We start from the raw sequence: 14,874 nt of genomic DNA, 5'->3' as shown, positions 1-14,874 counted from the left end.
AGCAATCAATGCCATCAGATACAGCCCCAATGTCTCTTCCTTTCATTGCAGCACAGCAATGCCGGAGGGACTAATGCCTTTGCCAAGAGATCACTACAGCCTATTCACTGAACAGGTAGTTTTGTCTGTCTGTTCATTCTTCATGTTAGCCAGTTTTTAAAAGCGTACATAGCTAGTTAAACAGGCAATTGACTTTATGTGCACTGTTGTTACCAAACTTTGAAGGCAGTCCTTTTGCATTTGCACTTCAGTGGCACACGCATTTCATACAACCTGAATCCCAAGACAGGTTAAGTGCACAATCCTATGCATGTTTAGAAAGGGGTGGGGGAAGGTCCACATGGCAGGCAGGGGAATGCCAGGAGTTGTAGGACTTTTTCCCCATCTAAACATACATACGATTGCCCCTGAATTCAGCCTGGTGCTTCCCACTCCAACTCCCATCATCCCTGACCATTGCCCATCCTGATTTGGGGTGATAGGAGTTGTAATCCAACACCAGATCTGAAGGGAACCAAGTTGGGGACAGCTGCTCTACAAGTGATGCTGCAAGAAGGTCTAGACTACATTAGAAATTTATCATTTTCAGAATTTAACAGAATGACAGTGACTTAAAACTTATTCAGTGTCAAATGTGATCTCATTCTATTTGATCACTGGGTTATTGCTGATGACATTTTTTTCATCCCAACCTTCCTCCGAATACCTTATGTGAGATACATGGCTGCCACCCCAACATTTTTATTCTTACAACAGCCCTGCGAGGTAGTTTAGGCTAAGTGGTAGTAACTGACCCCAAGGTCACCAAGTGCGCCTCATGGGGATTTAAACCTGGGTCTATCATGTCCATATCTGACACTCTCATGGATATTCCACACTGCTTGTCTGTGGTCTGTAAAGGGAAAGAGTAGATACAATGTGCAGGATATCTTAGAAAGTTCAAGACACGGAGCTGCTTTGGCTTCAATGTGTAGACCCAAAAGATGAAATATATCATGGCTGCTTTCTAAAAACAGGGATTACTGGAGATGCAGCTTTCTTTTCTAGGTAATGGGGTGGGTGGGACACAGGGGTGTGAATAAGTATGTTGGAAGAAAGGAAGGAAGAAAGACCCAAATCCTCTTCCAATCTTTAAATAAAAGTAAGTGTGTGTCTGTGTGTGTGTGTGTGTGTGACTGACTGACAGACAGACAGACAGACAGACAGACAGACAGACAGGCAGACAGACAGACATGAGCAAGCTCTCTGGTGGCCCTCTTTTGAGGCTGAAGAGTGAGTTTCTAGTCAGTCCTTAGAAGGTGCTTAGAACAAATTAACAAGCAAGGAAGAGCATTTCCAAGTGCAGAGAAATGGAGGTGGGCGTCAGGAGGAGATCAAATGTGTTTTGGCTGCTGTTATCAGAAACCATTCATCACAAAGGTCTGTTCCTAGGTAAAGCAGACTTGCGAAACAAGAGCAGGAACCCTACCAGACTAAGAAGCTGTGAGATCATGGCTGGAGTCAAAGGCTACTGGACTCAGAGAATAGGGAGGGAGAAAAAAGACAGAGGGCTGTATCCAGAGGTTCAGTTCAGCATGTACCCCACAAAGCAGCAGTTGCCTAACCCTGCAGTTTTACAGACCACTTAAAAATTGCTGGGGGTCTTGGCAAACTACTGAATCCACTTGGTTTTTCCTTCAGTATCATCATCATCATCAAAACCAGCACTGCATTATGAAAATCACAGGGCGTAAGCAAGGCTGCTGAGAAGGGGCCCTTGAACTGATACTTTTTTTTTTAAGGAAGCATTAGTAGACTCTGCCAGCACTGTGTTATGAAAACCATGGGCCCTGGGCCAGAACCCCGTTAGCCTGTTCGGTAATCTGGCCCTGGATGAAAAGGCTTTGATCTCCTTTGTCAGGAAAAAAAAGTAGATCAAGTGCACAGCTAAGTAAATAGTTCTGCAGATCGGCTGAATAGGGCTTGTGGACCACTGTTTGCAGACCACCTTTTGAGAACACAAGAAAGCTTAAGGCATAGTCCTATGCATGTTTAGAGAGGGGGAAAAGCCCTACAACTCCCAATTGTAAGACTTCTTTTCTGTCTAAGCATGCATAGGATTCTGCCCTTAGTGGATAATTCTGCAGGGATTATTATTTTGTTGGGTTATTTTTTAATAGGCTAACCCTAGATTGTCCTTCTCCAACATGCTGCTCCCATCATTCCCAGCATATGAGGAGAGGGCACCAAGTCTGAAAGAGGAAACTTGCGTGGGAGAATTGAAATTTACTAGCTAAAACGAAGACAGGGGATCCACTTTAGCTGCTCCAAGGGTACAGACCTGTGCAAACTCTCCACCCCATCTACCCCGTCCACTTTAAGCAGCACATGCAGACACACAGAAATGCCGTATCTCAAACTGCTTGTAAAAATGCTCTTCATTTCAAAAAGCTGTTTGCCCTATGACACAAAGGGCTACTGTTCAAAAATTTACAAGCCCAAAGTCCCCCTGGGCGCAATGTACTAGCCGCATTGTTCTTTGGATCCTAGCCAACATCTACACAGAAACCTTTACCTGGCAACCCATCCCACTGATGTAAGGAGTCAAAGACCCCAATCCAACAGAGCATATGCCAAGACCACACACACACACAGTAAAATAAGCTGAAATTGCACTGATCAACTATTTGGTAGGTGGGAAGAATTACTCAGTTCTCCTCCTATTGTTCAGTGTGTGTATATGTATGTATATATGTATATATAGGCATAGTTTATTAGTTACATTTCCATATCGCTCAATTGCTGAAGCTCCGCATGTGCCAGACCCCCACTTCCCCCATACTTTGCCTGGTTGTCTAGTCAGCTTCGGCTCTTTTTGAAGCCCCCACTTTACAGACTGATCACTGATGTAAAGATCATGCCCCGCAGCAAAGGAACTGCGCACCCTTCCATCCATGATCATACAGACGCTATTCAGTGGTCTGCTTTACATAATCCTTGCTGACTGGGGGCAAGAATGGCATTTATATGTTAAAGATTTTATATTATGATCTATCATATGGTGTACCATCCGGACAGCTTTGGCTATTGGACAATATATGACTGCCTGACTGAAACACCCTGTTATTTCCAAGCACTGATTGGTGAGAACAGCACCAGGTGGGGGAAGGCTTATTTACAGTCTTCAATACATGCGGTCACAAAATGACATTGAGAAGGAACATGCGCGTCGTCTGCTGTCATCGCCATCGCAAAACAAAATGCACACACAGGATGGTCCAATTTGCCAAAAATAATTTATTCCCATGAATTTATTTGGAAAGCTGACAGCCCTCCTGCATTTGCACAGAGTCAGAGGATCCTAAATGGGAATATATGGGGTGAAGGAAGTGTCTAACTGGTTGTCAGTATCAGGTACAATGCGTTTCAAAGCACCCCTAGAATGGTTTGTGAATGTTGAGGTGAACAATTTGTGGTTGAGATTTACAGCTTACCCGGACTGAAGGAAGACAGGCAGCAGTCCAGATGTGGTAGAAATGGTTTTCTGAACACACACACACTGTGTCAAAACTACTTCTACCAAAGCCTTCTCCCAATCTGTCTCCCTCTAGATGTGTTGGTCACAACTCCTACCATCCCCAGCCAGAGTGAGATTGCCATACTGACTGGGAATGATGGAAGTTGTAGTCCTGCACATCTGGTGGGCACCAGGATGAGGGAAGGCTGCTTGAGGATATGTCTGTCTTCATCCCTGATCAGCCAAGGAATTAATGAGGACCAACATTTCAAACTTGGCATCCTAAGGGCTTATTCAGCCAACTGCTCTTCTTCCACCACCCTGGTGCTGTGCAGACACGAGAGGCACAGGAGTGAGGATGCTGAACAAGTATCAGACACACCCCTTCTTGAAAGATCCAGTGCTTTGTGGATCTCCCCAATCAAGTTCATAAAAAGTGGGAAAGTGATTGTGCGCACAGACTATAAAGATTAAGAATGGATTTTTTTTTTACTCTATGGAAGTTCTAGAATTCAGAGCATGTTGCTTTCGTGATGAGACCAGACCATATAAATGACTTTTAAGTCAGGATAAACTCTCAGAACAGCTGATGGGGGGAAGGAACAAGGAGGAAAAAAGAAACTAATTTACATCTTCATGCCACTGATGGATTAGATAGCCAAACGAAAAGCAAAGAGAGGAAAGATTCCCCCTTCTTTCTTTTCTTTTTTGAAAAAAGGAAACTCACAGAGAAATTAAGTTACCACATCCTGAAGACCAATGGCAGTGAGCAGCACTGATGGAGAAGAGAACACAACAGCTAAGCAACACACAATAAAGGAAGAGGCCCTTGAAACACCAAGAACATTTCGCTCACAGGAGTCACACAACATTTACATTCATAAATAATTATATAAAAAAAGAGAGAGGAAGGCTAGCACTGTACATTAAGTATTTATAAAGGCATTTTTGGAAAAGTAAAAACCAATCCCTCCCCCACCCCAAATTTGCAACTAAGGGCGCAATCCTATGCATGTTTAGACAGAAAAAGTCCTACAATTCCCAGTATTCCCCAGAATTGCTTTTCTTCCCCCTCAATCTCAGCAGCCACAAGAAACCAGGTTGGATACGCATTGCTGAGGAGACATCCAAGGCACGATGTTACTGTTTTCAGACATGGTTGGAGGATTTGAGAGCCACTCCAGTGACCCAAAGAACGTTGTGCTGCATTTCCAGATCCAATTTACATATGAAATGTGCACTGCATCTGGGCTGGAGCCTGTGCACCTCACTCTTCCCCTACCCCCTACCCCAATTCAACCAAAGAACAGGCAAGGAAGCAACAGTGGGCTGGATCCCGCAATACTGGTCCCAGGAAGCAAGGGCCCACCTTCAGTCCCCAGGGGGACATAATGGATACAGCTTGTGGGTGCAAAATTCCAATACACATTGAAAGAGAGACTCCACAAAATAAAATCTGGGAATAGACTGCTCAAAACAAGCCTACCCACTGTGGGGAGCGAGTGTCAATGTCTGTATTCACCCTGCAGGGATCTACAGGTGTCCAAAAGGGGTCAGGCGCATCAGGTGGCAAGGAAAGCACACCTGCCCTGCACAAGACAGATTGGGGGACAGGTATCGTCTGATCCAGCCCTATATGCTGTTAGTCCTAATCACCAACTACCACCCCCTCCCCCAGTCGCATTTTCCTCTTCTCTTCCGCAACATCGAGTTCAACTTGGCTCATGTCCTGACACCACTAAACAGTATTCTCTTACGCTCATGGCACAGCAGAAATAGCACCAGGACATGCACTGCATTGAACTATGTGGTGGAGAATAGGAAGAACTCAACAGGAGCGGGCGGGGGACAGAGGCTGTATATTTTGGTAGCAGCCCTGCACATTTTGCAACGGCTAGTTCTACCTTCAAAACACATTTGGTGCAGGCAGAAGGATTGTTCAACCCTGTTCTTTTAAGCTGGGATGGAGGGATGTGCCTCAGATGACTCCTCAACAAGAAATCAAAACGCTTTCAACCTTTTTCTCGGCGGTTACCAAAGACAGCAAGTTATCACAGCTCAGCAGACACAGGAGAAGCGGATAAATAACCCCTTCCCATTTGGATCAGTTGCTGAAACCAACTCAAAATCACGTTCACCTTAATTTTGAGGACTCTTGTTAAAACCTTGATTGCCACCCTTCCGCATGAAATGACTTGGCTCTGCGCATCTCCAGAGATGCAGCCTCATTTTCACATGTTAAGAGAAAAATAAATCAAGTATGGAATGCAATTGCACTGTTAGACACAGGAAGGTTAAATTAACACAGGCCACAATTCCTGGACAGGACAAATATTTAAAAATCAAATAAAAACAGGACAGCCGTTCCTTTTTACATGAGAGTACTAAGGATCTGGACTGCTCCCCATAGCTTCCTGTTATGTATTTTGTAAACACACGGTCAGGTAGGAAACTTGGAGGCAGGTAGTTGGCACGATCAGTTTACAAAAAAAAATTTAAATGCTGGACTGGCCCAAGGCGAATTTGAAACCATGATTTGGTATCAAACAATGAAAAGGTCTTTCCCCCTTGCTTAACGCAAGTTGCAAAGAAGGCTTGTCAGTTTTAGACATCTGGCAACTGTACGGTGCCCAGATTCAGCATAAAGACACAAGCACATAACAGTACAAAGAATATAAGTGGGGCCAGTTTATTCAGAGTCATAAGGCTGTAAGCTTTTCCTGGAGTTTTCTACTTCAGGGAGCAGGGAGGGATTGCACGTTTGAATGACGGGTCCCAGGGCATGGTCTGAAAAGCACAGGATGCCGCCAGCTTGCTGAAGCTAAGCCAGTGTGAGCCTGGTCAGTGGTTGGAGTGGAAACCAGCTACGAACCACATGTAGCCACCTTGAGTTCCACGATGGAAGAAAGGTGGGACAAAAATGTAATAAATAAACAAAATAAATAAATGATTCCCGTCCCATCCCCCTGCCCCCTATATAGGCAACTCGCACAAGAGGAAAAAGGTATGCTTGATTTCTTGTCCCAGACCTACTCATCTTCTATGTGGAAGGATATTAATTTTATGGGAGAGGATTCAAAAACGGGCTCTTCCCCACCCTGCAGCGCAAAATGCTGCAATCCAGCAAAAGCTCTACCAGCTGATCTCGACAACTGCATAAACTGACCCCAAGGAGGTAAAAACTGAAAAGGAAACGTCCCCCTCCGGCCCATTCAATAAGCCCTCCAAACGTACAGCCATCTCCCCGTGGCAGGTGGCTGTGGCGTATCTTTGGACAGGATTCAGACGCTCAGCAGCAGGAAATCCTTCTGTGGGCCAGTCCAGCATTATTTACACTGCGGGTGTAAATAAGGGAGTCAATGTGAAGTGCTGGAAGTTCCGGAAAGAAACCCTGGTCTCCCCGGAGCGGCCTTCCTTGAAGAGTACCACTGAATGGGGGCAAGAGAGCAGTGTCAGCCGACCAGCCTGCGAAGCTGCCTCCGTGCCAGGAGCGTATTGATGTCCTTCATTAGTAAAGGTGTGATGAACAGCACTGTTAAACTGGTCTGTGAAAAGAAAGGGAATTGCAGGGTGTTAACACAGGGGTGGCCATGATCCAATAATGGCATTAGTTCTCGGGGCCATTTCACGCACACTACGCCAAGGGTGGGCCACTTATGGCCATAGGGACTGATTTCATGCGTCCCTCTGCGTGCGATCAGTTTAGACCTCTGGCAAGAGCCCTCTCCCCCTTCTCTGGCAGCCTGCCGGATGGGAAAGAAGAGGGGGGAGAGAGAAGGAGGCAGCAGAGAGAGTGGGGGGGGGAGTTGGCAGCACAAAGAGAAAAAAGGGGAGCCATCCACTTTTGGCCCTGCCCACCACCAGCTTTGGCTCCACCACTGACATGCAGCCCCTGACATATTACCCACGACGGAATGCAGCCCTCGAAAGAAAAAAGGCTGCCCACCCCTGCACTAAGCAGAGGCAAATCCGGGGATCCCATCAAGTGGACACTCAGAGGGACCTGGGAAGCTGCCTTATGCTAGCTCAGACTATTGGTCCACCTAGACTAGTATTCTCCGCTCTGACAGGCAGTGGTCCTCGGGGACTTGCACACCATCTGTTATAAGGATGGAGAGCCCCTTTGGGGCAGAGGGGTGAATTCAGTTTTGGAGAAGGTCTCGGGGGCCACATTCCAGTAGTGGGGGGCCCGAAGGCCAAAGAGGTCGGGCCAAAAATACAAAAACTGTCAAGCCAATTGTAGTTTAAAGCTCTTAGAATATTTTAGAATAGAGTATTTATTTCTTACCCGCCTCTCCCTCTGGATCTGACTGCCGGGAACTAAGCCTTAGGAGAGGCATACCAACCACTGAGAAAGGGGAAGAACTGCAAAAAGGCACCAAATGATTGGTGGTTGCGGGAAAGGGGGTGTGGCCATCTGGAGGGCCGAATTTGGCCCCAGGGCCTGAGGTTCCCCATCCCTGATCTATTACCTGATCATTTTTTTCCAATGGGATGCAAGGGACTGAACCTGGGGCTCTCTGAATGCCAAGCGTGTGCTCAACCAGAGCTACGGACCCTCCCCACAAGTGCTCAATAGGGAACTGCAACCTATCATGACTCCCTAGGCAGCCCTGAGTGATGCAACTGCTAAGAGAATCTGGAAATTCTTACTTTGACTCTCACATCTGCCAGTAACACAATAGGGCTGCAATCCTATATACCCTATTTCTTCAATTCTAAGACGCACTTTTTTCCCCATATAAACATCTCTGAAAATGGGGTGCGTCCTAGAATCGCGGGTGTGTCTTAGGGTTTTTTTTTCTGTTGGTGGTACTGAAATTAGTGTGCGTCTTACAATTGAAGAAATACGGTACTTACATGGAAGCAAGCCCCCATTGAATTAAATGGAGCTTGTTTCTGAGCAAAGGATTGCACTGCGGCCTTAGCCAAGTTCTCTCAGCCTCATCTACAATATGGGGATAATAATGTTCACCTTACGACTGTGGGGTATTTATTTTTTTTAATCTAAAAATCCATTCTTGTCTCCCATCAAATTCCCATCAGGAACTATTTTTTGTCCTAGCTCAAGAAATCATCCTCCTCCTCCTCCTCCTCCTCCTCCTCCTTACCATCAGAATGAAGAAATAGAAGACCCACATCCATCCCAAGTGCTCTTGGATCAAAGACACCAGGTACTGAAAGGGGGGGAACACAATGAGATCTCATGTCATTAAGGGATGCATAACATACAGAGACACTTTCCCTTCTGTCTCCCCTGTCACTTCTGGAATGGGGCAGGAGAGGTGTCATGTCTAGCCCTGCTCCCCCTAGGTTGGAAGAAGGTGTTTCAGGTGATCAATCAGAATCAGACTCTGAAGTAGAGGAGTTGGCGCCAGACACAGGCCAGCCTGTACCAGTGGGGGAGAAAGCTCTCACAGGCTCTTCACCAGCTGGGAGTGAACCCTCTCCAAAGCTTATCTTCTCAAGGGCAAACAACACACAGTCAGTGGGAAGCCAACATTCTTCCAAAGGAGAGAGCATGGACAGGTTAGAGTACGCTGCAGACTAAAATGGGCTAAAAGAAGGTGAGAGAAAGTCGTCCTGGCTGGCATCCTGTCAGAAGCTGCATTTATTTATTTATTTATTTATTTATTTATTTATTTATTACATTTCTATACCGCCCAATAGCCGGAGCTCTCTGGGCGGTTCACAAAAATTAAAAACATTCAAAGTATAAAACAACAGAATAAAACCATAATATAAAATACAATATAAAAGCTCAACCAGATAAAAACAGCAGCAATGCAAAATTACAAATTTAAAACCATGTTATTTAAAATTTATAGATTGTTAAAATGTTGGGAGAATAAAAAGGTCTTCACAACTAGTCACAACTAGTCTCTCTGAAGTTAACACATCTTGGGAAAGGGCTTTCCATTCTTCTTGAAAGGACAATTGTCTCGCTTAGTTTGCACAGTTTTGCCTAGGGGAAAGTTCCTAGAGATAAGACTCTCTTCAGGTGGGAAGAGATGTATATTGCTTGAATAAAGCTTTGTAGATTACTTAGCAGGCCTCGTTATTGCCTCCCAAGAAGGCAGGCCTTCCCCTGTGCTCCAAAGCATTTGGCAGGGGGCCTGTATGGTGGCGGATTGATGTGTCCCTTGCTGATCTTATACAGTTCTTCTGTTCAATCGTTTTTACTGTATATTCTGATCCTCTTTAATGTTTTGTTAGTTGAAAGACAGAAAGATGGGGTATAAATGTACACATAAATAAAAAAGAGGGGGAAAACTCTTCCAATTTACAAAAGGTATCTAACCTGGGCACCAGGAAGTGGTATTTAAATTGCAAATAGCAATCTGGGAAGTGAACATATATACAAATCTTGGCCGGACTGGGCCTTCAGGAACCATCATAGAGAGGGCTGCTATATATGGGAGTGACCAAGGATAACACAAAGCTGGAAGGCAGGGCTAATGAAAAATAGGGCAATTTGCCTGTGTAAAACAGGGCCTTCGTGGCAAAACCTGCATTTTCGAAAGGAGGCTTTAATGAAAAGTTTGGAAACTAATTTCAGGATTCCATTCTGGATTAAGAACAATCCAGTCCAGTATCCTGTTCCCACAGTGGCCAGACAAGTGCCCCAATGTGAAGCCCACAAGCAGGACATGAGTGCAACAGCACCCTCCTGCCCATGTTCCCCAGCAGCTGGCATTCAGAGGCATACTGCCTCAGATACGGGAGGTAATGTTTATTTATGTATTTATTCAATGTATGAGTTGACCTAAAGGCAAAGCACTCAGGGCAACTATAGCCATCACGACTTATAGCTTCTGCTAGCCTTTTTCTCAATGAATTTGTCTAATCCCCTTTCAAAGCCATCTAAGTTGGTGGCCATCATCACATTTTGATATAGCAAATTCCACAGTTCAACTATGCAGTAACACGTGCTGTATGGATCAAGAAGTGTTTCCTTTGGTCTGCCCTGAATCTCCCACCATTCAGTTTTATTGATGGTCCTAAGCTTTAATGATATGAGAGGAGAAAAACCTCTCTCTGTTTTGTGAATGTCTTTCATGTCTCCCTTTACTCACCTTTTCTTCCAAACTAAAAAGCCCCAGATATTATAACCTTTGCTCACGGGGAGGTTGCTCCAGCCCTCTTGACTCTTTTGTACACCTTCCCCAGCACCACACAATACCCTTTTTGAGATGCAACAAGATCAAGATGTGGCTTTAGTGAAATGTTGCAAATGCTATCAAAAGAAAGACCTTCAATACTGCCAAATTGAAAGCTCTCAGCAGGATGTTTTTACCCTTTAAAAACACAAAATCAGATCCTTCTGTTCTCTGCTCATTCCAAAGTGAAATTTAACAAATGTGTCTGAAACCTTCTGGGAACTCTCTCACCTGACCCACAGCTGCTCCGATGCTTCCAGTGCCATCCACAATTCCCGTAACAGTTGCTAGCGCCTCGCTGCTCCCTTTCACCATTTCCTGCCGCCCCAGATCTGCAGAAATGGCGGAACTGATCATGTTGGAAGGGCCACCGATGAAAAAGCCTAAGGACCAGCGAAGGAGAATGCAGAACAGAATGAGAGCCATGCAAAGGAGAGACACTGTTTCTGATACAAGCCAAGATGTTCTTCGACCAAGCATGTAGCACTGCCATATGCCATACGCTGGCGAAGGTCCAGTTCACTCATGCATACAAAGATAAAATTTTATCCTGCTGGGACTAGGTCTTCCTTGTCTACTCTCCAGCCATACTGAAATGGCAGCACTGACCCCTTACCTGTAATTGCCATGATCACTGCGTTGATAGGTTTGTTGTTTGGTGAACCTATAAAGATGGAGAAAGAAAAACACCCTGAGTTCATACTACTTCTTTGGCGCAGGTAGAAAAGAGCAGGGAGAAGCTGATCTTAAACGTTTCACCAAGGATATGTGCTTGGAGGATACGTAATTAGAGTCTGTTTCAATTTGCTGTAATTTAGTCTGCCTTAAACTTTGTTTTTACTGATGGTTAATGTGTTACTGCCCCTTTAAATCAAGGGTGAGCAACACATGGCTCGCACCTTGTTTCCTTCTAAAATGGGGGCAAGATGGGGGGCAATGCGGCCCCCAGACTCCTGGAAGTTGTTTTTTTTATTTAAAGCAGGGGTAAACAAGTGGAACTCTGGGAAAAGGGAACAATTTGATTCCAAGGCACTTAAGTGGGAGTCCTGTGCTCTATTTAGGCCCCTGTTGAATGTTCGAGTGGTTCTGGATCAATACAAGTTAATAATCACTAATAATCCAATTTTATTGTATATAACCATAGGTTTTTACAAGCTTGGTGCAACAGCAACAAAAGGGAAAAAAACAATCACAAAGGAAAAGAAAAAGTTGAACAGGCCACTCAATCCATTATATACACAATCTACAGCAACAGTTTTCAGGAACCTTTGTTCTAATCTTTTTAGCAGCCACTTGATTAGTTACGTAACGGTCTGTATCTTCAAGTAGCTTACACAACTGCGCAGCCAAAGTTCTGTCAGACATTCCTCGAAGCAAGGGTAAAAGAAATCTTTTCCTAGGGCTGCCATAGTCAATAAAAGTTTGGTTTGTTCAAATCTCTCTGAACGGGAGCGCAAGATGTAGAGTGGTTTCTTCCACCCACCAGCAGGACAAATGACCCTAAATTCAAGCTGGCCAAAGCCGATAGGAAACTGTACACAAGGGTGCTAGGGGCAAATGGCCTAAGATGAGAATCCTACTTCTAGTTTTATTTTTAGGTATGTGCATATACATAAAGAGAGAAGGGGGAGGGAAGACCCCATCAGACATGGTGATGGATATTCTGTTGTCTCAAAATTAACCAGGAAGCAGACAAACATCTTAAGGGTTGAAGTTCAAATATCTACGTTCACAGTCTTTCAGACTGGGAGGAGAGGATTTTCACAATTGCCCACGACAGCCCTGGAGCCAATGTCGCAAAGAGCACCTTTTATCAGCTTAGGTTGGATATATCAACTATGCCCTTATCTGGACAGAGATAGCCTAGCTACAGTTATCCATGCTCTGATAACCTCTCGTTTGGATTACTGCAATGCGTTATACGTGGGGCTGCCTTTGAAAACAGTCCAGAAGCTTCAGCTGGTACAAAACAGGGCAGCCCGTTTACTAACAGGGACTGGCCGGCGAGATCACATTATGCCAGTCCTTTTACAACTTCATTGGCTGCCAGTCCAGGTCTGGGCCCGATTCAAAGTGCTGGTATTGACATTCAAAGCCCTAAATGGTTTGGGGCCAGGTTATTTGAAGGAACGCCTCCTCCCATATGTACCTGCCCGGACCTTAAGATCATCTACAGGGGCCCTTCTCCGTGAGCCCCTGCCAAAGGAAGTGAGGCAGGTGGCTACTAGGAGGAGGGCTTTCTCCGCTGTGGCACCCCGGCTGTGGAATGAGCTCCCCAGAGAGGTCCGCCTGGCGCCTACACTGTACTCTTTTCATCTCCAGCTGAAGACCTTTTTATTCTCTCAGTATTTTAACACTTAATTTAAACTTAAATTTAAATTTTACTGTTCTAACTCTGTATTTTAATCTTATATCAATATGGTTTTAATTTTTGTGAACCGCTCAGAGAGCTTCGGCTATTGGGCGGTATAAAAATTCAATAAATAAATAAATAAATAAAATAAAATAAAATAAAAGTCCATGGAGCCATTCCAGTACTTGCCCCAGCACACACCAAGGGGAAGCAAACTCTGCTACTTCCACTAAAAACCTAGCTAGATTCCAATCTGTATCATCTCCTGCTCTTGCTAGCATAGCAGCCCTCAAATGAGAAAGATATGAAAGAGGAAAGCTGATCCTTCTGTGGACATAAGATTGTGCAAACCTTCAAGTTACACAGAAGTCTTATAGGAGACAGGACTGTTGACATCGCAGAATCCTATGGCAATGGAGGTTCATGCAACGCAAGGCATCTTACACCGATTATTTCTCAACCCACAGGACCTACACAGTGTTGGGGAATGTGTGGCCTCCAGTTGTTGTTGAATAAGAACTCCCATTACCCCTGATCATGTTGACTAAGGGTGATGGAAACGGAGTCCAAGTTATTTGGAGCACCACGGGTTCCCCACCCATGCTATAGCAGAGACTGAACCAGGGACTAAACAGAGGTCAAGATGGAGATTTGACCTGTGTGCCATCAAACCCCTTTGGCCAAAGGATGGGGAAACCAACCAGTATCGCAAGAAACACGTAATAGGGTCAGGCGACACTTTCTGACGCTTACACCAACTTCCTTTACAGGCTTGCTCATCCACCTGAACGGGAGAAATGGCTCCTGCTCCTGGCCAAAGAACCACCTCACTCAACCCACCCATAACTTTACAAGAATTGGCTCCAATGCAAACAACACGCGAATAAATGCACATGCATAAAGCCAACCCTCACTCCTGCAAGAAACACAAGGTGTCATCTGCATGCCTCTTTTCTTTCTGACTCAGAAAGAAACATGCCATGGGACACCCTTTGGTTTGTGGGCCTCCGGCTGGCAACTAAAGTACACAGTGGCCGAAGGTACCCTCGCTTGGCTTGATCATCCAGTGGGCTCTTCTTTCATCATCAGAACTCAAGGCGACACCCCCACCCCCAAACCTAGCCTTGTTAAAACTCAAAAGCACCATGGTAGCCCTTTTCCACGGTCTCCTTCATCGCAGGTCAAGGCTGTGCCACTTATGGCCCTCCAGGTGTTGAGGCCTACAACTCACAGGATTCCCCACCATGGGCTGGCTCTGGCTGATGGGAGTTGTAGGCCAAATGTCTGGAGGGCTACAAGTTGCTCACTCCTGTTGCCAATAAATGAGGCCGTGCAAGTAGGCGGCACCTGCACACACCCCTCCACTAATCAAACCCATACACTGAGCGGAGAAGCACTCACGGCTGTATCCAAAGAGAGACGCAACAGCCAAGATGAGGCTAACAGCCAGCACCGGAGATCTCTTCTGCAGCACGTCGGAAATGTAGCCTTGGACGGTGCCGCCTGCAGAAATAAAGGGAATGCAGGGCCTTCTGGTTAGGAGTGCCGGAAGCCCCCACTTGTGACTTAGCCATTGCAAATTGCAGCGACGATAGCAGACCACAGTTTAATGCAAGTAAAAATAAAACCCCAAACTCGAGGGTGAAATGGCATTGTCTAAAAATGGCCAGAAATGGAGGTTTCCGGGTTTTTCTCACGGCTTCCAGACCATGCCCCTAGACTAGGGGCGCAGAATCACAGGCCCGGGGGCCACATCCTTCCTTCCCGCGGTCCCCAGACGGCCACACCCCCTTTTCACAATCACCAATTCTCTGGTGGTTTCCTGGCTTTTGTGCAATTTCCCCCCATTCTAAAAGGCTGGAATG

The 14,874-nt window shown here is 45.5% G+C and overlaps 1 protein-coding gene across 2 annotated transcripts in view; it reads right to left on the bottom strand.

The window, feature by feature from the left end:
• Positions 1 to 3,256: 3,256 nt before the first annotated feature.
• Positions 3,257 to 14,874, bottom strand: part of SLC37A3 (solute carrier family 37 member 3) — a 31,264-nt gene continuing 19,646 nt past the window's right edge. For both annotated transcript variants that reach the window (XM_063133322.1, XM_063133323.1), the window contains 5 exons: positions 14,411 to 14,512; positions 11,273 to 11,320; positions 10,888 to 11,039; positions 8,608 to 8,673; positions 3,257 to 7,041 (listed from right to left, as the gene is read on the bottom strand). In XM_063133322.1, coding sequence (XP_062989392.1) covers positions 6,949 to 7,041; positions 8,608 to 8,673; positions 10,888 to 11,039; positions 11,273 to 11,320; positions 14,411 to 14,512 — 461 coding nt within the window. In that variant the 3' untranslated portion in view covers positions 3,257 to 6,948. The remainder of the gene's footprint in view (positions 7,042 to 8,607; positions 8,674 to 10,887; positions 11,040 to 11,272; positions 11,321 to 14,410; positions 14,513 to 14,874) is intronic.

This window comes from Elgaria multicarinata, chromosome 9 (genome assembly GCF_023053635.1).
Source record: "Elgaria multicarinata webbii isolate HBS135686 ecotype San Diego chromosome 9, rElgMul1.1.pri, whole genome shotgun sequence".
Taxonomy (NCBI): domain Eukaryota; kingdom Metazoa; phylum Chordata; class Lepidosauria; order Squamata; family Anguidae; genus Elgaria; species Elgaria multicarinata.
This window is presented reverse-complemented; position numbering and strand designations above follow the sequence as displayed.